Source organism: Silurus aristotelis, assembly GCF_946808225.1.
Source record: "Silurus aristotelis genome assembly, chromosome: 13".
NCBI classification, from domain to species: Eukaryota; Metazoa; Chordata; class Actinopteri; order Siluriformes; family Siluridae; genus Silurus; species Silurus aristotelis.
In genome coordinates this window covers 28,213,684-28,240,921 of record NC_139586.1, presented here as the reverse complement: position 1 = coordinate 28,240,921, position 27,238 = coordinate 28,213,684, and the positions used below count along the sequence as shown (strand labels likewise).

The 27,238-nt window shown below is 41.6% G+C and overlaps 1 protein-coding gene across 9 annotated transcripts in view; it reads right to left on the bottom strand.

Moving 5' to 3' along the window:
- The window catches only part of tle2a (TLE family member 2, transcriptional corepressor a), a 44,908-nt gene that overhangs the window by 7,024 nt on the left and 10,646 nt on the right, over positions 1-27,238 (bottom strand). For 2 of the 9 annotated variants that reach the window (XM_083559135.1, XM_083559140.1), the window contains exons 2-11: positions 25,077-25,243; positions 12,976-13,039; positions 11,601-11,645; positions 7,079-7,141; positions 4,535-4,609; positions 2,035-2,251; positions 1,862-1,878; positions 516-608; positions 313-357; positions 57-218 (exon numbers count right to left, since the gene is read on the bottom strand). In XM_083559135.1, the coding sequence (XP_083415261.1) occupies positions 57-218; positions 313-357; positions 516-608; positions 1,862-1,878; positions 2,035-2,251; positions 4,535-4,609; positions 7,079-7,141; positions 11,601-11,645; positions 12,976-13,039; positions 25,077-25,243 (948 nt within the window). Of the gene's footprint in view, positions 1-56; positions 219-312; positions 358-515; positions 609-1,861; positions 1,879-2,011; positions 2,252-4,504; positions 4,610-7,078; positions 7,142-11,600; positions 11,646-12,975; positions 13,040-25,076; positions 25,244-27,238 lie in introns of all 9 variants that reach the window. The other 7 variants (XM_083559136.1, XM_083559141.1, XM_083559133.1 and 4 more) reach the window with 6 other exon arrangements.

Here is a 27,238-nt window from a genome sequence, read left to right as displayed (position 1 = left end):
GTGTGTGTGTGTGTGTGTGTGTGTGTGTGTGTGTGTGTGTGTGTGTGCACACGTACTGGAGGAGGCTCTTTGCTCCGGGAGGGCGAGGCGCCGCTGGAGGAGGAGGTCAGGGAGGTAGGGCTAGCCTGAGGCAGAGCCTCCTTCCTGGAGGGGGGCAACTTGTCCAGACCATTTTCTCTGGAGGAATACGAGTGCACGCTGTGTGGAGATGAAGGGTCCTACATGCACAAATACACACAAACAATCACACACTTTTTTCTACAACCCTCTCACCTCCTGTAGCATGCAGTGAAAACAAATCAATCATCTCACCTCATCCACTACCAGGTTGTCATCACTCTTGTCAGCGTCGCTTCCCTGTAGGGTGGGAGGGGGTGGGATGCAGGGGATGGATTAGACCAGGATTTTCACAAAGAACATCTCATTCACATTTTAATAACTTCAGATTGCTTATCGCAAGACGTGCGTGGAACATTCAACAACAAAACCGTTCACGTGAAGAGACTCTCACTCACGTAATCGGTGAACTCCTTCTCATCTGATTTCCTTTTCTTGCCGTTCATGAGGTAGTCTGACGGCCGGCCTTTGTCTCCATTCGATAAGGAGCTCTAAAAAAAAAATAGAAGGGGGGGAACGATGAGGCAAAAATCCAATCAGCTCCATAAGTTCTGGACTCAAAAGCTATAAACCAGTTTAATGCATGGCTGCCTGCTGTATAAGATTCCAGCATATGAGAGAGAGAGAGAGAGAGAGAGGGGGGGGGGGGGGGTTCTTCTACTGGACAGTACAGGAAGATTATAGATCCATGAGCCATATTTTGTTGTTTGCATTACCGGGTTAATAGAATCACAAATCAGTGTTGAATTCAGTTCGCCTGAGAACCAACATGGATGGAATTAAATGTAGAACCCAATGTACATCGTCCAACTTTGGGCTGTAACCAACTGGTAGCTCAGTGCTTAAGACGCTTGATGTCTGATCAGAAGGTCGTAGGTTTAAATCCCAGCAGGTCTTTACTGCCATTGTTGGGCCCTTGAACAACGCCCTAAACCATGGGGTATTACATTTATGAATATATTCATATGTATCTTATTTTGCACATTTTCCTGATTCTGTTCTGTTTCTTTTATTTTTCTAATACAGTTCAGTACTATTTTACATGAAGTGGTGTATCCATTTTTAAATGGATGATTAATCGCTTATCTGCAAGTACGATCCAACTTCGCTACTGGCATCAATAAAATCCGCTGTCCACCAAGTCTTCGTTTTGAAGTGTCTCGAGCACCTTCTGGGATTTGTGCTGGATCTCCGCATTGTCAAAACAGCAACCTTTGAGCTGGAAGAGGGCGTGGAAGTGAGATTGTGGATTGTTCTCCGACGATCATCGTGCGCAAGTTGCCGAATGGTTCAGACATTTTTCGGGGGGGTTGAGCTCGTCGAAGGCCTTCCTGATCTCTCATCGTCTTCCAGTGACGTTCTTCCGATCGTGAAGCCACTTGAAAGGATTGCATGTCAAATGTCTCATGTTGCAGAATTGCCCAGTTTCATGCAGAATTTCACATTTAGTGGTTACGCACGTGGACCAAATGGCACCAGTTACACATTAGTCTCGACACTTTTTGATAGCACCTCGTACAAACCTTCTACACCTTCTTTGACAGGGGGGAAAAAAACTGATTCCGATAACTGTACTAAATTATCCAGTGTCAAAGCAGTAAGATAAGTCTATGGTGAGATCTTGTAGGAGTGGAAAGGAAGATAAAGAAACGAAAGAAACCCTAAAGATGAAGCAAGTGTGAGAACAGGAAGCAACAGAATGTAAATGATTGTAATACAGAGAAGAAAATAAAGTGATACTCACTGGTCCTGCCTCTCGGTCTGGATGAGTCACGGTAGATTCACGTCCCCGCAGCCAATCGAAACAGACACACAGTTACAATCTATGCATATATCTAACGTACACCGAGGACATCAGTCCGATTCGGCTAAAACAGAATGTGAGGCAGATAACGGAGTTCCGGTTATGGCTCTTACCCCTGTGGTGCTCGGCAGCAGCTACTGCTGCGGCTACAGCCTCCAGATGTGCTCTTTCATCCTTAGCAGCCAGCTGTGCCCCAAGGGCCCCTGAGAGAGCCAGCAGGCCCGAGCTGCCACCGAGAGCCAGCCCTGGGTGGGGCAGCCCTGAAGGGTGAGGAGCCATGGGCAGAGACTGAGCAGCATGTTGGGAAAAGTGTTGAGCCTGTAGCTGTTGCTGGAGATACAGACACAGAGGGAGAGATCAAGAGAGTGAAGAATAAAACTGCTCCGAAGGAGTGTGTCCATGGTAAGAAGACACCGGGGCAGGGGCAGCTTTGTGACTACATATACATCCCTATGTACACACACATGTGCATGAGAAAATGTCGAAACGAAAGAGAATGTCTTCCACTTCATTATGGATTGCGTGCTTTAAACATGATTTTAGTGCGACATGTTTCCTGGACTAGAAGTCCCACTTTTTATATTTATATATATTTATCTCCAAACAAAACCTACATCCATGAGAAGTGCTGCTTCACAAAACTCCTTCTACCAAGAGCTTGTAATTCACACCAGGCATGCCTCACTAGCATCATGTAGGGCAGCATGGAGCTTCGGCTTCACGGGTTCCTCCCAAACGATGAACAAGCACACGTTGGTACTGACGGACAGATGATTAGAAACCCGTATTACCCCCGTAGAGATTTCCAGTATAGTGACATTTTTAGTCCTAGCTATGGCTCCTGCTGCACTATATAATGTTCATATTGCATTTTGTATGATTTCTACTCCGTTTATTCAAAACTAATAGTTGAACTATTGCCAAAAATCCATAGATAGTTTTTCCGGCTTCCTGTCCACACGAGAGAAGCCTGTAGAGGCAAATCACTGACACTACGTGCTGTTTGTTTTTACACGTTAAACTATATTATATGAGAACGCTATATTATTATTGACTATTTATTATATGTATATTATATATATATATATATATATATATATATATATATATATAAATTTTAAAAAAATTAATCTGGTATCCATTTTAAGACCCATCCGATTAATTTTTAAAAAATTTAGACATTAATTAATCGGTAATCAGCAAGTACAATACAACCTAGCTATCAGTATCGGTAAAATCAACTATCGGTTGACATCTCGTTTCTACACACGTGGCATGCTGTAAGCGGGAAACACCTCGAGTCCAAGAAGTCACGCCGATTTACATACGCAGCAACCACAGCCATTTTGAGGAAAACTAAGCTCTGCTGCATTTACAGTCATTGCATTTTGCCAGACGCCCTTATCCAGAGAGACTTACATTGATCTTATTCATACAACCGAGCAGCTGTAAAGTTAAGGGCCTTGCAGCTGTAGAGTTAAGGGCCCTTGAATGGCAGCTTGGTGGAGTTGGGATTTGAACTCATGACTTTTGAAAGTCTAATGCATCAACCACTAAGCTTCCACCTCCTATTGCAAATCATCGCAAGATAAAAGAGACAAGTGTCCCTGCAAACATTTTACAATTATGGCATTTAGCAGACACCATTACCCAGAGTGACTTTATGCAACTGAGCAGCTATGGGCTTATGGGCCTTGCTCAGGGGCCCGGGAGTGGCAGCTTGGTGTGTCAGATTTGTTGGAGGTGGTATGGTCTGGGAATGGAATTCGCAACCTTCGGATCCGAAGTCTTATCCCTTTACCACTAAGCTACCACTCCCACTAAGCAACCCTGCGCAAGTTTAGACCCAAAGGTTCAAATCCCAGCCACACCAACCTGCCAGTCCTGGGCCCCTGAGCAAGGTCCCTAATCCCACAGTTGCTCAGTTGTTTGAATGACAAACATAAATCGCTCTGGACAAGCGCTTCTACCAAATTCTGTAAATGTATTTAATGATCTAGTGGTCATTCCTGATTGGTTTACCCTGGGTTGCTTAGGAAAGGTGGTAGCTTAGTGGTTAAAGCTTTAGACTTTGGTGTGGCTCGGATTTGAACTCGCATCCTTTGGCTCCAAAGTCTAAAGCCTTAACAACTAAACTACTATTTCCACTATACATTCTACTCTATGTTGAGTCACAGCAATGGTTAAATCTGGAAACTATGGAATTCACAGGTCTTCTGGTGGATATTATACACTCGAGTGAGACTTGTAGTGCTGAAAACATGACGTCCATTCACACAACATAGAAAAACTATTTGTGTTCTATCATAATTACCGTCAATGTACATGTTTCGCCTATATTACTTGTTTCATAATGTCTGAAATGGACCAGGAAACTTAACAACTAACTCAAAGCTACTGGTGCACTTTAGACATCCCATGTGGGGCAACGGACCATCAGAGGACCACATGAAGACCATAAATACACTAACCCACTAGACTCCCACTGCTCTCACACCACAATCCATAATCTAAATCAAGCAACACACGGGGGGGGGTTATGCAAAAAATTAAAAAAGATGATGAGAAGATGGAAGTACACACTGTGTGAGGCAGAGGGGGGAGTCCACGTACCCCTATCGATGCATTCAACTCCCCCATAGTCACCTGTTTGGCGCGTTCCATGGCCTGGACCACCTGCTGCTGGTGCTGTGGATTCAACACGGGAAGCGATCAGTCGAGTAAAACTTCAGCACACGCCAAATAACTACGTTTATGCAAGAACACGAGACCGTTCACGTATAGAATGTGTCTGAAAATAGGCGGTGAGTTCACATGAAAACACACTGGAAAAAAGCTGTACTTTCTTGGGGTGTGTTTGGGTGCAGGTTCACGGCGTGTAGCCACAAATCACGGGTTTTGTGAGTGTCTTGGAGTTCATAGTTCGCCTCTTTGACCTGTTCTTCTACACTTATTGGGCCAACCTTCATGAACAATACGATTAATCGAAATGTGCGTTATGAATGTCGCATTCCACATTTAGTCCTCCTCTTGCTTTCATAATAACTTCCACTATTTTAGAAAGATGTTCCACCAAATTTTGAGGGGTGACTAACTAGTACACCTAAATAATGATGGAATGATGGAACATCCCCATGTCCCCAATGTCCCCCATGGGAATGATAAAAATGGACATTGGGGACATGGGGATGGGTTCCCTTTTAAATCAAGTTCCTCATATGGTTTCGCTACAGAAAACCAATCAAGACCTTCCCCCAACCCATGGAATGCATATCTTCATGGAGTTGTCTTTATACACAGGGGCATGATCAGGTGTGTCTCTCCTAAAGTGAAGGGAGATTTTTCCCCATATCATCGATATCACTTACAGTATCTAATCTTATGTGAAATTTCTGTGAGATTTCATTATCTGATTTCAATCTTTGATTGGAACTGTTACGAATGGACATTCGGTGATGAGGTTCCCTCGTGAGTCTGGTTCCTCTCATGAAGTCTCAGGAGGTTTTTCTTCACCACAGTCGGCACTGCTTCTCTCATTAGGGATAAACTTAGAATTATAACAAACAAACTTACAAGCACTAAACGTATACAGTGGTACCTGAGAATAACGAATTTAACATTCATATAACGTTCATATAACATTCGTATAACATTCGTATACTGATACGAATTTCCCCATAAGGAATAATGTAACGTGGGATAATTCCGAACGACCGCAAATATTAATATAAAAACTCAACCAATATGCACTAATATTATTTAGTATCAAATAATGGTGCCTTAACATCTAAAAGAGGAAAACATTTTTTTACACTCACGGTGTTTGCGATACGGTTCAGTGATGAATATTAACAAAAAGACACAGCGATAAACACAGCGCTAAGACAGTGCTCTCGCTACGTGCTGAAGACGCTAACAGGGTTGAGCGGCGTAGGAGGCGGTACGGAAGAATACCTTTAAATTTTAGCCCGCGAGATTCTGATGATTCGTATTTCAGAATTTTTATGCGTAAACATACGGAAAATCTTTACGAATTTCGATTCGTATTCCGAATTATATACGTATTCGGTTGCATTCGTATTCAGAGGTACCGCTGTACATCCTTTTATAACCGCATTATCTGTGTAAAGCTGCTTGTTGTTAAAAACGCTACACAAAAAAAATCTAAAGATTTGAACTGAATTCCACAGTTCGATGTCATTTGCTCTTATAAAAACCTCCAATCACCTGGGAAGAGGTTCCTCTGGGTTTTAAAGAGTTTCAGCCACAAACGGAAAAGTCAAGACTATTTAAGACCATAAAAACTTTATTTCAGACAGATCACATCTAAAAACATACAAATACGCTGTTAACAACTGACCTTAACCAAATTCTTTTTTTTTATGCCAAGTATCGCTAAAAGAAAGAAAGAAAGAAAGAAAGAAAGAAAGAAAGAAAGAAAGAACAAACACTACCACGAAAACTAACATATGGAAAACATTCTAAAGTGCTGCAGGAGCGTTGCAATGAGATCTAGAAGTTACAGGGACACTGGAAAATTAAGACCTAAAACAGCGAATTTAAGACTTTTTAAGGTCTAAAATTTGGATTTTTTTTTTATTTTAGACTTTTTTTTGGACCTTGTGGAAACCCTGGGTGGAGGCCTGGGGTGCAGTCAGCATCTACATTCTTCCTTATCTATAGGGTTGAGAACTGATCTGTCTAAAAGGAGATCTTCCACACACTTTCAACCCATAGAAAGCATATCTTCATGGAGCTGGCTTTATGCACAGCGAGATTGTCATGGTCAGGTTTGGGTCTCGAAGTACAAGTGAACGAGATAAAAACTTTTTTTGAGAGGGGAAGAACCGCAAATGGGAGAGAAAAAAAAAAAAAGCCAGGTGTCTAAAAACAAAAATAAAAACCCTTGTGTTTGTCTGTTTAACCAATAAAACACACAAAAGATGATTTTTTCATGTGCTGGTGCCTTGTGTCCATCAGTTCTCACTGGCAAAATGTGTGGATATGAGAGTGCCCTAAAGAAATCGGCAAATCAGAGAAGAGATGGGCAGCATGTATTGTTAGGAACAGTAATATAGCAGCAAGACTGCAAAAGTGTGTGTGTGTGTGTGTGTGTGTGTGTGTGTGTGTGTGTGTGTGTGTGTGTGTGTGTCTTACCTCCTGTGAGAGAAATGGGATGAGCTGCGCACAGATCACATTCAACCTCTTAGCAATCTCCGTCTGGATAGAGAGAGAGAAAAATAATGATGGAGTGTGTGTGTGTGTGTGTGTGTGTGTGTGTGTGTGTGTGAGTGAGAGAGAGCGAGAGAGAGATAAGAGTGAGACAAAGCGAAATGTAATGAATGTGATCGCGTGAAGGAGAAGAAGGAATGAAGAAGCGAGTGTGAGACAGAGTGTTGGAGTGTTAATGCACGAGAAAGACGGTGTGTGTGTGCGCCTCTTCCTCTGTGTGTACACACACACCTAGTAAATATTTCAGCTCTGCACATCTGGTTAAGGATAATTGCTGCACAGTGAGCAGAAGAGGAGTGTAAAATATTCATGCCCAGCATCTGCTGTCCCTCTTCCAGCACAGAGTCGCCTCGGTCTGGAAACACGTGTCTGGAAGTGCCAGTGCCTTGTTCCCATGACAACAAGTTAGTTATGCTAATTACACCATGAAATATGACCATGCGTGGGATTATTATTGTTGACGAGCTTCCATGTCACAATGCCATGACATACAGTCAATCATCATTACGCTGGCGTTAACCCCGACACCCCATCGTAGGAGATGTATATATGCACAAGAGGGCAGATAGTTCAAAGCATTTATGCGTCACATCCACTTTTACAGCTAAGTGAAATTCTTTTTTGGCATATTCAGCATTTTAGGAAGCGAGGTTCAGAGCAAAGGGTCAGCCATGACACAGCTGGAGCACAGAGTATTAAGGGCCTCGCTCATGGGCCCCAAGAGTGAAAATCTGCTGATCGAACATGCAGAAAATTGTATTACAAAAAAAAATAACATGGGATTCGCTATAAGAAAGGCGCAACAGCGACCACGCCCTGAACATAGACGTTCTCTACGTGAATGAAATGTTTGTGGACACCTGACTGTATCTGATTTTCGAACATCCACTCCATAACTTCCGCTCTTCTAGGAAGATGTTCCTCTAAGATTAGAAAAGTCTTAATTAAGCTTTAATGCCAAAGAAGTGAGAAGGATTATAGCAGGAGATCTTCCACAACTTTCAACCTGTGGAAAGCATCTCTTCATGAAGCAGGCTTTGTGCGTTATCCTGGAACAGGTGTGGGATTGCTACCGCATAGCAAAGCCGTCCAGTACGATCGTGTGGGGAAGAACCACATAAGGCTGGAAAATCAGGTGTCCCAATACTTTTGTCTGTAGGGTCGATATTAAAACCAATATCTCAGACAATAAAGAGCTTCTTCTGACTAATGACTTCTCTTTGCTCACACTCCCAATTTTGCTGTATGTCTGAATCCTTTGTGATGTGTGGAGTCCCTGGAAGACTTGACGCCAGAGGGTAAAATGGGTTATAAAAACCAGAGGTAAAACGATAACGTCTGCGATGTTTGTATTCGTGAAACTGTGCTATCTAATCAGAAAACGGTTTCTCCAGAGCAGCAACATCTCCATGGACCACACACACACACACACCCACCCACCCCAGTGGCACTTTACTACTACTAGACATGCACGATCTTCGTTTTTTTTTTTTTTTTATCAGCCGACTAAACAAGTGTCTCTACTTGTTCTTCTCTGTCCTTCTTTCCATCCATCCTTCATCACCCTGCTTCCCGTTTCCCACAGGACAATCACTGCTCGTAAAAATGGCAACAATGGGGAGAGAGAGGGGAAAAAACAACAACAAAAAAGAGAGGAAGGGGCTGAATGTCAGAAATGTGGAGGAGGAGAGGAAATGAAAAAGGGAGAGAGAGAGAGAGAGAGAGAGAGAGAGAGAAAGAGAGAGAGAGAGAGAGAGAGAGAGAGAGAGAGAGATTAGAAGGTTTTGATGGTTTTATTAGCAGAGGGATTTCTTGATGCACTTGGGCGAGCAAAGCGAATGAGCAGGGGAGTGATGAGAGGATGAGAAAAAAATTAAAGAGAGAGTGTGAGGGGAGAGAGAGAGAGAGAGAGAGAGAGAGAGAGAGAGAGAGAGAGAGAGAGAGAGAGAAAAAAGACTGAAAGAGCAGTGACCTGAATCAAAGTGAAAATCGGCAGGGGGACAATAATAAGAGCCTAGGAAGGTCAGGAAATGCAGATACACAGCCTCTATCTCTCACACACACACACACACACACACACACACACACACACACACACACACACACACACACACACACACACACACACGTTGAGGGAAAAAAAAAAAAAAAAAAAACAGTACATACAATCTCAAAAAGAAGTTGAAAAAAAAATTTTTTTGGAAAACTACAGAAATGACTAACATGACTCAAAACTGGGAGTCGGAGCTCAGTTGGACTGCTGATCAGAATGTCATGAGTTCAAATCCCAGCACCACTGAGCCGCCACTGCTAAACCTCTTGAACAAGGTCCTAAACATCAACTGCTCAAGTTGTATAAATGAGAAAAAAGCGTCCACCAAATACCCTGAATGTAAATTGTAAATCACCTCAATGTCCGTCCTACCTGCGATTGATCCACACACACGCACACACACACACACACACACACTCCATACCCCAGGTTATGGTCCTACCTAAACGTTCTGAAATGTTTGGCCAACTGATAACTATCATCATCATCATCTCCTAGCAGCATTAAATGTAAATCATCAGGACTCCAACTGCAACAAATCCCAATCTGCTAATGCTTTTTGCTCATTTCTTGCTAAGAACGTCTCATCTCTTCCAACACATGAGTTCTGGATCAAGAACCTCAAACATCATATACAGCTAGATATAATACACTATATAGATAAAGTTTGTAGACACCTGACCATAAGATTGGTATGAGCTTCTTACACATTGAGTCTTCATTGTTTTGGGAAGATCAAACTAGATTTTGTGGAGATTCATTCATCCACAAGGGTGTTAGTAAACTGCTGTGAGGTGAGGAGGCCAATCTGAGTTCACATTCATCATGTTCGATGGGGTTTAGATCCCCAGACCTCCTCAACTCTGCTATCAGTACTTTACTTTGCTAACACTCTTGTGGAGATTCATCCAGCGACAAAATATAGTGAAACATCTTCCCAGAAGAGTGGAGCTCATTATAACCATGAATGAGAAATAAATAAAAACATCTGGGCAGGTGTCCACAAACTTTATCCATATAGCTTTTTTTTCTCCACCAGTACATGATCTCTTGATCCAGTTTCCATATTTTGGAGAAGAGCAGCTTTGACATTTATATAAAATATATTGAACAAAAAGCACTAACTTTCGAATTGTGCACCAAATACTGCAAGTAGATGATGATGATGGTGTTATCAATTGGCCAAACATTTCAGAAATCTATAGCAGAAGATCTTACACACTGGATATGAGGCATAGTCATGCTGGAACAGGTTTAAGTCTCCTAGTTTAAGTGAAGAAAAAGTTTCATTCTACCGCATCCAATGGTTCTATACAATTGTGTGCCTCCAACGTTGTGGTAGCAGATTGAAACCACATCTGGCTGAAAAAGTCAGGTGTCCCAATACTTTTGTCTAATTAGTGTATGATAGTCTATAAAAGGAACAGATTGGAGATTTTTTTTCACCATTTGGCAACCAGGCTTTATCTTTGTGGAGAATACATTCGCTAAAGAACTGGACTGAATGTGCCAGATATATCCAGCATAAAAAAGGAGTTTTCCTTGTTATTTAGGGAATCGGGTCAGTGTGGGGGCTTTAGAAAATAACTTTTGGTGTTCACAAGTCCATGCCATGGCTCACTGTGGAGCAGGAGTCCTCCTGGTCATGTTCTCGGTGTTGGAGGAATGGTCTACACCAGGGTTCTTCAACATTTTTTCAGGTCAAGGACCCATTGGGCGATAGAGACATGGTGCAAAGACCCTCTGATACAAAATGTGTCAAACATTGGTTTCTATTAATATCAGTGGCGATCATATTACGCTAGTTACATTATGCTAATAAAATTACAACCATGTTGTTGTACGTACATCATCGTCTGCATATTTTTTATAGATTTTCAAATCTTTCAAAGAGACAACCAAAATATATTTAGCATTTAAAAATCACAGTTTAGTAAAGTCGTTCATAGTTGTCTTATTGTAATAGATTTGCTATTATACTTGTATATGAACTTCCTTAATTTTAATAGAATTTGAATGTAATACTTTTATTTGAAAAATGTTTATATTTCATCTTTGATGTTAGCCATTTTTATTTTTTTTAAACAAAGAATTATTTGTGATTCAACATTAATTAGCAAACCCCCTGCAGTACCGCCACATACCACTGGTTGAAGACCTGTGATCTACACTCTTCCCTTTCAATCACACAGACACCAATTGTGGGTGTGTTTCTGAGCTTGTATGTATTTTGGTGTTTACCCCTGGAAGAGTGGGTAGCTGTGTGTGATCCGAGAGAGGCTGAAGGGTGGGGGGGCAATTCTCAGTTGACCAAATTGGCATGCATTTTATCGTTAAAAAAGAAAACACATAATACAGACTTCCTGGAAATTACTATGAAAGTTTCGGACTCACCTGCTTGTGCATCTCAATGTTCAGACCGTAGGACATTTCATAGTACTGGAAAGAAGAACAGAAAAAAAAAAAAAACACGGATTATTTTATCTTCATAGAGGTAATATCTGACCAGACAGGACACATGATTAATAGGTAGTTAGACACGCCCCTTTATACTGATTGGCTTCTCGAGTTTTCAACTCTGAGCAGATATTTTATTGACAGCTAAAAGAATAGAAGGATGACAGACCCAAACAGTTGTGTGTGTACAGGTGTGTGTGGGCACCAGACATGTGCAGAATTAACAGCTGCTAGGTCAGGTAGTCTCCGTCTCTTTTTCATACATACACACACACACACACACACACACACACACACCAAGCGTGGGCCAGGAGAGAAGTGTGTTTTGTGTAAGACGGTTTTGTGAAAGATGGAAAAAATGAGCTCAGGCAATAAAAGCAGCAGCGTGACAGCTGTCTATCATACGCCCCGGCCTCGCCAAAATCCCACACTGTTGCTAGGCAACAGCAAGTCTCCAAAAACTAGCAGCCAAAAAAACAAAAAAAAGAGCGAAAGTGTGAGAAAGAGTGAGAGAAATGAAAGAAATGCTGGAGTTTGCACACAGATCTCTGTTGGACTGGATTTACATGAACCTTGTGTTTATTCTCAAGAAATCTGATGCAAAATGTTGAGACAAGTATATAGCTTGTGTGTGTGTGTGTGTGTGTGTGTGTGTGTGTGTGTGTGTGTGTGTGTGTGTGCGCGCGAATGCATTACATTTGTACATAGATTGTGTGCCTTTTTCTGAGTACTGTTGTGTATTACATTTGTATGTGGATTTTGTGTGTGTGTGTGTGTGTGTCTCTCTCTCTCTGTGCATTAGTGTGTATTACGTTTGTATGTGGATTGTGTGTGTGTGTGTGTGTCTCTCTCTCTCTCTGCATTAGTGTGTATTACGTTTGTATGTGGATTGTGTGTGTGTGAGTGTGTCTCTCTCTCTCTGTGCATTAGTGTGTATTACGTTTGTATGTGGATTGTGTGTGTGTGAGTGTGTGTGTGTACACGTGTATCTGTTCATTAGTGTGCATTTGTAAGTGGATTGATTGTGTGTTTTTATAAGACAGGAGAGAAAAAAAAAAAAAAAACACAAAACAAAGATCAGCCTGTGAGCAGAGGATCTGCAGGTGGAAACACCTTGTTAAGAGATATCAGAGCAGAAAAGCATCTCAGAAGACCACATCAGGTTCCATTCAATCAGCGAAAAACTGACTCTGAGGCCTTCCTTTGCGTACACTCACTAACCGTGATAAGGTTCTGCGTGTGTGTTGGCATGTGTGTCTTTATACACGTATGAGTTCTTGTACATCATGTTTTTTATCTGCGTGTGTCTTACCATCACATAGTGTCTCTGAATTTCTGTTTTCTCCGTTGCCAGCTTCTCACACTCGAGCTTCAGGCTGTAGAGGAACACAAGGTCAGGAGTTAGTTCCATTTACATTTTCACATGCTAAAGGTACACACACACACACACACACACACACACACACACACACACACACACACACACACACACACACACACACACACACACACACTCGCTCGCTTTTGTCACAAGTAAACAAGTGACTCATTATATATATATATATATATATATATATATATATATATATATATATATATATATATATATATATATATATATATATATATATATATATAAACTGATGAACTGTATGATCAAAAGTATTGGGACACAACTTCTCCAACTGCAAACAGTTACCACCGATTTGGCGCCACACAATTGTACATGACGTCTTTCCATAAAATCTTTCCTTAAAGGAGACCAAGGAGACTCAAACCACATCCAGCATGACGATGCCCCCTAAATCCAGCTCAGTGAAGATCTGCTTTACATTGGTTCGAGTGGAAGATCTCTCCTTATCTCACCTACTTCACTACCTGACTTTCTTAACATCCTTGTAGAGGAATGGAGCTCATCATTAAAGCAAATGGTGACTAAATGTGGAATAGGAAGTGCAAAAAAGAAGCACGTATGGTCAGGTGTCCACAAACTTTTGTCCATATAATGTGTGTACACACGTACTTGCTTTTGCACAGATTTTACAGCCTCGGGGCTCAGTGAAGGGCACCTCATACACCAGACCAGGCCATGCATGTGCCTGTCTGTGTGTGTGTGTGTGTGTGTGTGTGTATAAGGTGCCCTTCATCAACAAGCCCCAAGGCTATGGAAAAAAAAAATTCCGAAAAAACAAGCAAAGTCATTCTGTCAGTGCGTGTGATGAGCTAGACGACCCGAAAACCTCAGCGCGCAGCAATATCTATACCAGGTGACATCTCATCAATGTCCTCTAAACCACATGGCATCTCACACACACACACACACACACACACACACAGAGCAGTATTTCAGCAGCTTGCCGACTCGAACACGTAGCAGCAGATTTATGTGCGCCGAGCGCAAGGGCCTGGGAAAATTAGAATATGATTAATACTGCGACATTAGCACGCTGCAACAGGTAATAACGGCACATCCGCTCCCCTTCTGCAGGCGCACCGCCGCCGATAATTGACTCATTTATCACCACCGGTGAGGAGGGGGAGGAGGACAGAGGGAGGGAGGGATGGAGGAGAAGAGAAGAGAGGAGGAGGGGGGGATTAAATTCATTCCCCTGATAGATTTTATTACTGTGGAATTGCCTCGCTGCAGAAGTCACAGCCGTCGCAGGGTTTTCGAGAACTGACAAATCTATCGGTGCGCATTCACACACACACACACACACACAGCACCCGAGCTGTTCCATGTGCAGACTAAGAGACTTCAAGAAATTCACACAAACATCTCCAGGATGCTACGATTTGGAGATACGGCACAGGCAGGATCGATATAGGAATAAAATGTTTATACAACTTTTAAAGAATAATAAAAATACACAGCTCAATTCCTATTATACAGCTCACACACACATACACACAAACACACGGCTACTAATAATGTAATTTTAATAATCTACAACGCTGTATTTTTTTATATTTCAGTATAAAATGTACAGACAAAAGTATTTGGACACCTGACTTTTCCAGCCATATGTGGTTCTTCCCCTTAAAGTTGCACCCACAATAATGCAGGATGTCTCTGGATGCGGCAGTGAAGTTCACTTGAACTAGAAAGCCCAAGCCTGCTCTATGAAGAGCTGCTTTACATGCGTTGGAAGATGTAGAAGCATCTCCTGATAGAGAGCTCTGACCTCAACCCTATTAAAGCTGACGCATGTGAACGCTGACTGCACCCCAGACTTCCTCACCAGAATCTACACAAAGGCTAGAAGAATATCTTTCCAGAAGAGTGGAGTTTATTATAAGAGCAAAACAGAGACTCAATATGGAATAAGATGCTCAAAAAGAAGCACATACCGATCTTATGATCAGGTGTCCACATACTTTTGGCTGTGTAGTGCATTAGCATATTGTAAATTGGTTTTATTTATTTCTTTATTTTTTAATAAAACTGATATGTAGGATTAGATGACTAGGTCCCTTCAAAAATACTGGCACCCTGAATAAACAAACGATGATCGAGGAAAGTATCTTGAACTAAAAAAAAAAATAAAAATAAAAATGTATAAAAAAAACGCTCCGCATTCACGTTTTCGCTTTCAGTCGTTTCCCAAAAATCGCTCGTCCACACCAAAACGTCTGAAAACACACACGTCGCGCCAACACCTCAAAACGTGTCAAGGTTTTCAAAAGCCTACTTTTGAGCGTTTTTTTAAAAAAGCTACGTTTCGGTTGACTGGGAAAAAAAAAACGCTGTCCGTGTGGACAGAAGGCCAAAACAGAGAAAATATGCATTTTCAAACAAAAACGTGATATTGTGGATACATTTATGACATTTTGGCAGACACCCTCATCCAGAGCGACTAACGTTTCTTTCATTCATACAACTGAACAGCTATTAAGGGTTAAGGGCCTTGCTCAGGGGCCCCAGGAGTGGCAGCTTGGTCCAGTGCCTTCACCACTTAGCTTCCATCTTCGGGTGATGATCTTATTATCTGATCATAATTACAGCCGGGTGTGTCAATCTTATAGAAAACATGGACCAATCAGAATTGAAATGTAGCAATAATTCTGAATTATGGTTCCATGCAGTCTGGGTTTTTGGATCCCGTCACAAATAATTTTGTTGAAAAAAAAAACTATTCATGCCAAACGCATCACAGTTATGGAGATCCACACATCCTGTTTAATGGACTATAATCACCCCAACGCCACAGTTCCGCAGGTCACCGAGTTCATAGACAAATGAAGCTAAAACATGCTGCAGGATGCGCTGGACTCGGCGCTGGTGACTGAAAACGGGGGGAAAAAGGTCAAATGTACTATAGAGGAACAGCAGCAGCACAGCAAGATGATAATCTGAGACCAGATGGACAAACAGAGACTGATGAGCATTGGCACTGTGAGTCATAATGAGCCCTGGGGGAAAAAAAAAAAAAACACACACACACACACACACACACACACACACACACACACACACACACACACACACACACACAGAAAGAAAAAACAATCCTGCATTCTTGCACGACTCGACCGCGTCACGTTATGCTGCTGCATTTGTCACTGCTGGTTTGAGGGGGAGAAGAAGAAGAAGAAAAAAAAGTGTGCTTTAACGTCCATGATTATGTGACTAGCAAAGCCTGAGAAAGGGGAGGAGAATGAGAGAGGGGTGTAGAGCAAGACACACACAAACACACGGCATTTCAAAGAGGAATGATTGCATAAAATAATTAGCCTGGAGGCTCAGCTGAGAGAGTGCAGACAAGAGAGGGAGAGAGAGAGAGAGAGAGAGAGAGAGAGAGAGAGAGAGAGAGAGAGAGAGAGAGAGAGAGAGAGAGAGAGAGAGAGAGAGAGAAACAGCATTTCCAATCTCTCCCTCGCACTGACAGCAGATAAGCTGATCGCTGGAACAAATCTGTGAGCTGCCAGCACCACGACAGCTCTGTCAGCAGAGCACAGTTATCCAAAACACACACACACACACACACACACACACACACACACACACACACACACACAGTTGGGGGGGGGGGGGGGATCATTAACGCCACCTGAAATAAACCATTTAAGGAAACTATGGAGCGACGCCAAATCGTCATTCCACCAAACACAAGCGTCGAATAGTCAGGCGTCTCTTCAGGACTTCATAATCAAACTTCTGATACTGAATCATTCTTCACGTTTACTTTGCACACACTTTCGACTGTTCACACCTGCAGCCTTTTGGGCTTTTTGGACCGCTCTGTCCAGGTCTTGGGAGCCATGGAGCTGGTCCAGCACACTTTAGTGGGCAGCACCTTTTAGTGTCCTGCAGCCATATAGAGGGCAACACCCCTTTATGATCCTGGAGATATACAGCTATTCCTGCATCCAGGAGCTATAAAATTGACCCATCCCCTTCAGCATTCTGAAAATACAAACCTAGTCCTCACCTCCTTCAGCCCCCAGGAGCTATAGAGCGACCCCCATTCATTCATCTTCAAGGATCTCTACATCTTGCCATAATCAACATTACTGCTCATTGCATCAACAAAGTAGTACATAAATAGCAAGTCAATCAGAGCAGTACGGCTAGCTCCACCCCCCTTTCATGTTTCCAGATTTACATAACAGACCCCTCCCCCTCAGCAAGATTACAGCATTTTGAGATGAGAAAGGTGACCATGTGAGCGTGACGTTGGACAGTAAAGTCGTACTTCTCAAGGAGTAAACAAATAAAAAACATCACATCTAAACATGAACATTATCCAAGGTTTATTCACTTACGATGATATCAGTGATTTTTCAGCGAACATAAACCGGCTTTTTAAAAATAAATTTTAAAAAACGCTCTCGTTTTTCTGCCTGAAGCAATCAGCCTGTGAGATCACTGCTACTTCTACACAATGCAGGTGATGAAGCTACAGCAGGTCTGCAAGCTGGTGATTACAGGAGGGTTGAAAACGCTTTAACTACCACTTAAACCAGAAGCCTGGTCCTTAAAGCATGCAGAATTCACGCAAAAAAAACTAAACCTTTCAACAAAGTGTGTGTGTGTGTGGATTTTTTTCCCTTTATCTAATCACCATTTTCCCTCCAGCACTTTTCAAAACAAAGTCACACCCATGTGCAGGAGGAAATTCCCACATCGGATCACACGTCATTGCTGAGATCTTAAACGGCCCGCATTTTCTCTTTCCGCTACCTGGTCCCATCCCCCCTCCCACACACACACACACACCCACCCCAGGGGGAAGTGGGGGGTATGAGAAAGAAGAAAAAAATAATAATCTACGGTTCGTAAAATCACAATTTCATCACGCCATTTACACACAATTACGTGTGACAGGAAAATAACTCGGTATAAAGCAGTGTGAGCGATCAGACTAATCAGACGCTTCACTGCTGTTCCCGCGTTCTTCTTGCCACGCTGTGACCCTGCACACAACCACCGACAGCCTCATTAGACTTTACACCCTCTCAGGACCATATTCCACCCTCCCCTTCTCCCTCACACACATACGAAACTGAATGCCTGCAATGTTCTGAAATACCCCCCACCCCCCCACCACACACACACACACATACACACAGCTCCACCCATACCTGTTCTGAAGGCAACATCAACCCAAAACATGTCTGACAACAATCCAGTATACACAAAAGGGACAAAAGTATTCAGACACCTGACTTTCTAACAGTTATATGTGGTTGGTTCTCCAAACTGTTCTCTCAAGGCTGGAGGCACTCCCTTTGAACGCACAATCTTGTTCAGTAGACTTGAGATCAGAGCTTTTTATAATGGAAGATATTTCCACTCCAACCCATACCTTCATGGAGCTGGCTTTGTGCACAGGAGCATGGTTTAATGCTGGAACAGGTTTGATTCTCTGCGCTCAAGTGATGGCAAAATGTATACAACATCTGAATGTGGTAGCAAGAAATTTTCATTCAGAGGAGAGAGAGTTCACTTTTTACTAAAACCAGGAGACCCGAACCTGCTCCAGCATGACCATGCTCATGCTCCTGCGCACAAAGCCAGCTCCTTGAAGATATGGGTTGGCGTGGAAGATCTTCTGTTATAGAGCTCTGATCTCAACTCTACTGAACAAGATTATGAGTCCAAAAGGTGCGCCTCCAACTTTGAGAGAAGATTTTGGAGAAGAACCACATATAACACTAATGTTAGAAGATGTGAAAGACTTCCTGCTCTAAAGCTCAAACCCTATTAAACATTATGAATGTGAACGCTGACTGCACCCCAGGCCTCCTCACCTTCTCATCCTACATCACTACCTGAATTTACTAACACCCTTTCTTCTGAATGAATCTCAAATCTCCACAAAATCCACAGGAACATCTTTCCAGAAGAGTGGAGTTTATTGTATTGAGTGAATGTGGCTTGAATGTGGAATGAGATTCTAAAAAAAAAACAACACAATCTTATGCTCAAGAGTCCACAAGCTTTGGTCCATATACTCTATAGAGGATATAGTGGATCATGTGCGCACGCACGCGCGCGCGCGCGCGCGCACACACACACACACACACACACACACACACACACACACACACACACACACACACACACACACACACACACACACACACACACACACACACACACACACACACACACACACCCCTGACTCAGCACTCTCCAACAGATTAAAGAACATTTCCACAAAACCACCACTAACATGTTTAAAACACACACACACACTCACGCCCACACACACACACACGCCCACACACACACACACGCCCACACACGCCCACACTCTCCCTGGGGAGTGACTGGGCCACACAGACCTGCTCCATGTGCTGCACAAACCTCAACCACAAACCGAAGACTGATGAACATCACATGAACTGTACCAGAGCCAATGGGAGCACGTGGCCTCGTGGAAAGTCATGTTTGCGTGTCGAGTCTGGAGTCTTGCGCGAGCCAGAAACGCAACATACTGGAATGATTTGAACGCTTGTGTGTTTATGTGTGTTTGTGTGTGTGTATATGTGCAAGGGAAAGAGAAAGATGGCGCAAATGAGGATCATTAGAATAATGAGAGCCTCCTGTCTGCAGCCCGTCCCTCCCTTCTGATTAAAAGCCTTCATACCAGCTCATGCGACAGCACTCAACCCTGCTTCCATTTAGATCTGGAGTTCACCTTACGCCTGTGTAGCTCACAGGAAGCAGGTTTTCCCCTGGAATATTCACAGGAACGAATGAGTTCTGTCATCAGTCAGAAGTTCCTGGTTTGATCTTCAACTGCACAATAGGAATCATAGACATTATATAAAAAGAAACACACACATTGACGACTATGATCCATCACAAACCTGGGACTGGTATCTAATCCTGCCGTGCATGTACAACACGTTCTTTTATGCCAATCATCAAACAAGAACCTCTACAAGGATTCTGGACCTGACCATCCTGCTACATCAAGTGTTCCTATAACAATGGTTTACTCAGAATTAGGCCATGTCTAAACTAATACATTTTCATTTAAAAATAGCTTATTGAAAACACTTTCCAAAGTGGATCCATTTGAAAAACTAAAATGAATAAGCAAAACTCCACCCGATCTGGGAGAAGCTTGAGATCTTTCCTAAATCAACCTGTCTGGTTCCCTTTCCTGTGCTCTTAAATGGAAATGGAAAGGAAATGGAGTTTCCTTCCCTCACTTCCACCTCTCATCATAACCAAACCAGACTTTTCAGGGATGGGATCGAGCCAAAAACCCCGGGTTAGAAGTTAAGCCCAATGGTTTGCGAAATACATTCTAATATAACGAAGATCTTGTGTTGGGGCACGACACGGGGCACTCAGTTACTGCGTAAATGCTCCGATATTGATCTCGAACAATTACGCAGCTCTGATATTACGGTACTTGAAGAGGGATTTGTGACCATCTGGTTCCTGAAAATGTTCCTGCAGTGAGAAAACAATCCGGTTCTGTTGTGCACTGTGTGCCATGTGAGTAAAGGTCGACTGATACTGATAGTTTTTCCGGGTTGTGTTCTACATTTACGAGAGAGGCCTCTAGAGGCAAATCACTGGTACCGTTAATTTATTTCGGATTTTTTAAATAAAAGTTCAGTACTTTTTTTTTAATAGTGTGTTAAAAAAAAGTTTTGGTTGATTAATCGGTTATCGGCAGGTTCAATCGAACCTAGCTATCGGTATAATCCACTAATGGTCAACCACTACTTGTGAGGGCGACATAAAACAACCAACCAACCAAACACCACACACCTGTTCTTGTTTCAGCTGTAAATCATCTCTTTCTCTGTCCTGTCCTCTAATCCAGCAATCAACCTCAAACACCACAGCTAAAATGAAAGTCTGAGCCTTGCTATGTATAGCTAAGCTCTGTCTGTGCCTGTGCCTGTGCCTGTGCGTGTGTGTGTGTGTGTGTGTGTGTGTGTGTGTGTGTGTGTGTGTGTGTGGTGGAAGGGCATGTTTTACCTAGAACAAGATGAACACCCTGGGGGGCATTGATTACAAGACGGTTAGAGAAAGCTGGCACCAGAGCAGGAACAGAACGAAAAGTCAAAAGCAGGCCGACGGTAATCTGCTCTCTGACCTAAAGGGGGATTTTTGGGAACTCTGCCACGATGGCTTGCACGCAACCTTTTGAAGAAGCCTAGCAGAGAAACAGTGCAGGAGATTCTGTGCAAGAATGTTTTTTGGATCTAGGTGGTTCATCAATACACCCACAGAACAGTTCACACAAAAAAAAAATGTTCTTGCACAGGAGTAGATTTCAGAAGGTTTTTCTACAGGTGATAATATAATGGGATAAAGTAGGAGTTCACTGGTTAAGGCTAAAACTACCGCTGAGAAAGTACATGCATCTTTTGCAGTTCATAATCGATCTCTATCTTTTTGGGTGTCTTGATAACCCATGAAGATTTGATTCGGAAGGTCATGAGTTCCAATCCCAGCACCACCAAGCTAATATTTGATGGTATTTAAGTTTGCCAAATTGTGACGTCTAGACGACTGGGTCAGAGCATTTTCCCAGTCTGTAGTGGTCAGTATCTATCAAAAGTGGTCTAAGGAAGGAACAGGGTCATGGGTGGCCATAAGCAGTCAAAATGCTGAAGTAGTTAATGGACATAATGTTCACTTACCTAAATATATTCCACCCACTTACAGGTGCCATTATGAGGAGATAATCAGTGTTTATCACTTTACCAGTCAGTGATCATAATGTTGTGCCTGATCGGGGTAAATTATTAAATATTTAGAGAAGCTGTGAATGATATCAATATCAATACAATGATGTTAGAAATAACCATCATTATTAGTATTAAACCAATTACAATACATTTATTTACATTTCTACATTCAATTATTTAGAATTTTTAATAAAAATAAGAAGAATGATCAGAGCATACAATATATCGGAAAAGTATACAAGCAGGGAAGTGGTAGCTCAGTGAACACTATGGATTAAGTAAAAATTCCCTGCACTGTGCAAAGGATTGTGTGAGAATGTTTTAATTTTTTTGATCCAAGTGGGTCAAGATGTAACCCCAAAAAACCAGATAGAGATCAATTTTGTGCTAGAAAAAATGCATGTTCTTGCACAGGAGTAGATCTCAGATGGTCAATGTGAAAATTAGAGAAGTGGTGGGAGCTCAGTTGTTAAAATGCTGCAGGACATGGGTTCAAATCCCAGCACCTCCAAGCTGCCACTGCTGGTTCCTTGAGCAAAGATCTAAACCTTCAATTTCTCAGCTGTAGATTAGAGATAATTTACGAATAAAATTATACATGCGACTGAACTGATCATGTCCTTGATAATGTCTCATTAAACAAGCACAAATCATCTATCCATCCATAATGGGGTCTAACAAATGTAAACTATTCAATTAGTTTTTTTTAATTATTTGTTTAATTGTATTCAATCGATTTAATTTCTCAATTTAATTAATATATTAACGTTTATTGTATAATCTGATTTATAAAATTTTTATAAAGTATTATTTTATATTATTAACCGAGTAGGCATTTTATTGAAATTTCCTTTAAAAATGTAAACTGTTATATGTATATATATATATAAAAAACACACATGATAAAGATATGTAACTGTTCTACTTATTTGTAGAACAAAAATGTCTAAATTCCTTCCATCCTTCATTCATTCACTCCCTCGATATGTGGAAGTCAGAATTTTTTCTGAACTATTAAGAAAAAATTCTTGAAGAAATGAAACACTAAAGAATCCATAGCGCCAGCGTTAGCCGCTAACCAGGAAGTGCCTAGCGGCTAACGCTGTAGATTCAAGATGATTCTTCTTTTTCAACTTTTTATTTTCATTAAAAAGTTGTATCCTGCATATAAGTTTGTTTGGGACGAATAATAAAAAAAAAAAAAAACCTTTATCCCACACATGCGCTATATGAACAAAAGTATTGGGACAGCTGACTTTTTTTAGCCACGTGTACACACAACTGAATAAGGCATCTTTGGATGTAGTACCCTATAACATTCCCTTTACTTGAACTAGGAGACCCGAACCTGTTCCAGCATGACGATGACCCTGTGCACAGAGCAAAGCTTTCCGTGGGTTGGAGTGGAAGATCTGCTATAGAGCTCTGACCTCAACCCTATTGAACATAATGAATGTGAACACTGACTTCACCCCTCAGGCCTCCTCACCTCATCTACACCAGTACCTGACTTTACCAACACCCTCGTGTCTGAACAAAAATGCTCAAAAGAATTTTTTTTTTTAAATAAATACACATGCCATGCTTATGACCAGGTGTCTGCAAACTTTCCCCAATATATGGTGTGTGTATAAAAAGCATTAGAACCTAACCGGCAAAAAAAAATGACCTACAAGCAGCAAAAGAAAGCCAAGCTGATCCTTCAAATCTCTCAGGTGTCTCGTTTTTTCCTCAGAATTATTTGTCACGATTCAGCTTAAGGCTACTTCCATCATATGATCTTACAACCCCGCGGGGAGGCTGTTCTCCCGCTCCGTGGTCATTTTCACAGCGGAAAAATAACCGCCGTTCCGAACAGCTTGTGTGGTGAGAAGTTAACTATGTAGTTGATGATTCTGGAGCCATCAACGTTTCTAAAGAAAATCATTCCAAACATTTTATGTCTCACTCTGGCTGAATGAGCTGATATTTCCTGAAGACGGCCTGTGTGTGTGTGTGCGTGTGTGTGTATGCAAGCAAGCTAGTGGAGCATACACGAGGCTGAAACACCAGTGGAGATGGAAGAAATCCACAAACCGGGCGATCATCGGAGCGGGTGGACAGCGATTTGAACATTGAACATGTGTTTATTTGGTCTTAACGCTGGCAAAAAAAGCAAGGCCTGACAATCAGGGGGTTTGGAGAGAAGATAAATTCTCCCGTTCTGGCTCTCAGACCTGAAGCAGCGAGCGTGTGAACGTATGCCAGGAGAGAGCTGGCACAGAGCTGGGAGAGGTTGACAGAGCTGTGATGAGAAGGGACGCCAGCAACGTCCCAGAGATCTCAGCCAGTCGTGTCTGCCCTGGCCACATTCCTGAGATTTAGAGTGCACATCAAAGATCAAACGCTAAGCTACAGAATCAAAGCTGTGTGTGTGTGTGTTCCATCAGCTTCCTGGAATATCATCTTCCTATCTTCACCGAGACAGCATTTGAAGCAATTATTTACAATTTTCCACATTGATAAGGAAAATTAAAAAGGTTTAAAGAAAGATTTAGAGAAAGAAAAGAAAAAACCTTGGAATATCAATGTTCCCTTATTACCAGAAAATAATATTAAAATTGTTAAAAAATAATTTCTATGCTCTCCTGCCATCCCAAAGTTTAGCTCTACACTTTCACTGAAGAACATGTCTATAACCAAACCATAATTCCTCTTCCATGGATCCGTTTCATTAACCTCCAAATATTTTCTTCAGAATCTGGAGGTAAACCAATCCCAAAATCAGTCATCATCATCACCAAACTACGAGACCCAAACCTGTTCCAGCAGGACAATGCTCCTGTGCACTAAGACAGGTCCGTGAAGATATTTTCACATGGGAAGTTGTAAATGTTCTCCTGCTGATACAAGGTCCAATGTCTTAACCAAGCTACCACCTCCTGATATGTGATTCTTCCCCAAACGGCTTCCACAAAACTGGAGAACATAACCTGTTCCAGGTGAACAAAACCAGCTTTCCATGGGTTGGAAGTTGTATTAGACGAACACCCTTGTGGCAAAATAATTCTCCTCAAATCTCCACAAAAATAACCCTAGTGGAACATCTTCCCAGAAGAGTGAAGGTTATAATAACAGTAAATGTGGAATGGGATGTTCAAAAAGCACATACCAATCTCATAATCAGGTATCCACAAGCTTTGGTTCATAGAGTGTGTTCTAATAAGAGTATTAGATGTTCTTCACCAGTAAATAGGTGGGTTATACCTGTGGTACTGTGTCTGAAGAAACTGAAACTCCTCCTTAATCCGGTCCAGGGTCTCAGGATAGGTGAGTTTTAAGGACTGCGCTGTTCCTGACGCCGCAGCCGCTGCCGCCGCCGCCGCTGCTGCCACCACCGAAGCCGAGGCCCCTGGAGGGCCCTGGAGAGGAGCCTGTGTGCAAAGCAAAAATGTTTAAGGGAAGCTTTGTTTCAACATTCGAAAATGTTGGAAAAGAAAAGCTCTTATACAGGAGATTCCCTCTGAACACAAATACAACAGAGTGAATGCAGGAGATCACATCACCAAACTTATCATATCTCCAGAACACCATCAATACATGATCTTTTTGTTTAAACTGGACGTTCACACCACAGCATCCATCAGCGAGCGTAGGCCTGCATCCCAACCCGGATTTTATTCAATGAAAACAGGCATTGGTGGCATTTACATAATGCTAATGACCTCAGTTACACCCAGAGGTGGAAAGTAATGAATTAGATTTACTTTAAAAAATTTTTTATTTAAATCCCTCTACTTTTTAAATCCGTTTTTGAATACTGTAATTTTACTTTTAAGTATGTTTCTTTTGAAGTATTGTAATTAACTATATTTTAAAATCAACTTCACTCCAAACTGTCACACTCCAAAAACTACTGCACTCATGGGCGGAAAACAAGAAGGCGATAAACTCAAAGAAAAAAGATAGAGAAAGACAAGATGTACACTTGAGCTCGAATAAGAATGCCGTTTGTTTTTACACGCGAGACTGCGTGCTGCACGGAGAGCGCTATATTATAATTTATATAATTTTATTTATGAATCGATTGTTATATTTGTTTCCGTTACCACATTTTTGTGATTCAGTATTGTTTTTTTACTTCGTATCATGTGATAAAGTTTGTATGCATTTAAAAAAATATTGGTTGATTAATCGGTTATCTGCAAGTAAGATCCAACCCAGGTCTCAGTAAAGTCCACCATCATCTAATGCAGACCTGCTGAAAGCGAAATGGCATAGAGTCGAAAGTTTAATGTGGGCGCTTATTATATGAATTATAAATCTGCGATTTCTCTCATTATCATAAACGACATTATAACAGGAGGGTTTTTTTATGCTGCGAACGTGATTAACTCTCAGACCGGAGTTTTAGACGCATTTTTTTTTTTTGTATGTTATTAATTTGTTATTACACATTAATTGGAAAACTAGTTTGAGATTTATATCTCCTTTTCCTTTTTGAGCTACACTAGAATCTTAAAAAAAATGTTAACTGTTAGGAAATCTCGCATCTCACACTAAAATAATAAACGACTCCGCACTGATGGTAATTAGAGTTGCAAGGTGGAGGGAAATGTTGTGTAAATTTTCTGAAACTTTCTATGGGAACTTGAATCTTTGGAATTTTGGAAACATTCCAGGTTGGAAACTTACAAGAAATAATAGGATTTAATGAATAATTGTGGGAATTTATATAAACGACATTTTGTTTGCTCATAAAATGATATGCATGCAAATTAACAGATTTTTTGAAAATTACATTTCTGACCGAACAGCTGACACACAGCAGAAGGAAGTTTTAAACATAAATTGACGTAATATTTAGGCAACTTACGGGAAAACTCGGCGAGACGGCGTTATTTTGTGTGCAGGATTCGAGAAATGGTATAATGTAGGAATATATAAATGTGCAGGTAGAAATTCAACTGAAATTGCATTCAATCTTTTGGTTTCAAGCTAAATTATCCTGCTAGACTTCTTTTTCCCCAAACTGTATTTAAAGTTCCTTGTTCTAGACTAACCTGCAATTTAGCAAATTCTCAGTTAATTCCTATGGAAAGTTTCTTGAAAATTCCTATAATTTTGCAGCCTTACTGCAGCACAAGTGAGAAGCAAGAAAATGGAGAATCTCTTGTGTGGGGGATAATAATGCCCAACACCCCCCCCCCCCCTCCTCCTCCACCACCACGTTGCTATGGAGAACAATTTCTCAAACTTCCATACCAACAGTCCATCAGCTTATTATGGACTACACTATATTTCTCATTGAGAACGCACATATCTGTGCTTTCGATTGGCTATAATCGTACATTGGTGTGTGTTTGGAGTCAGGGCATGAACAAAGTGCACATGTGCACTGAGCAGAAAAGCAGGGAGGATCTGCATTA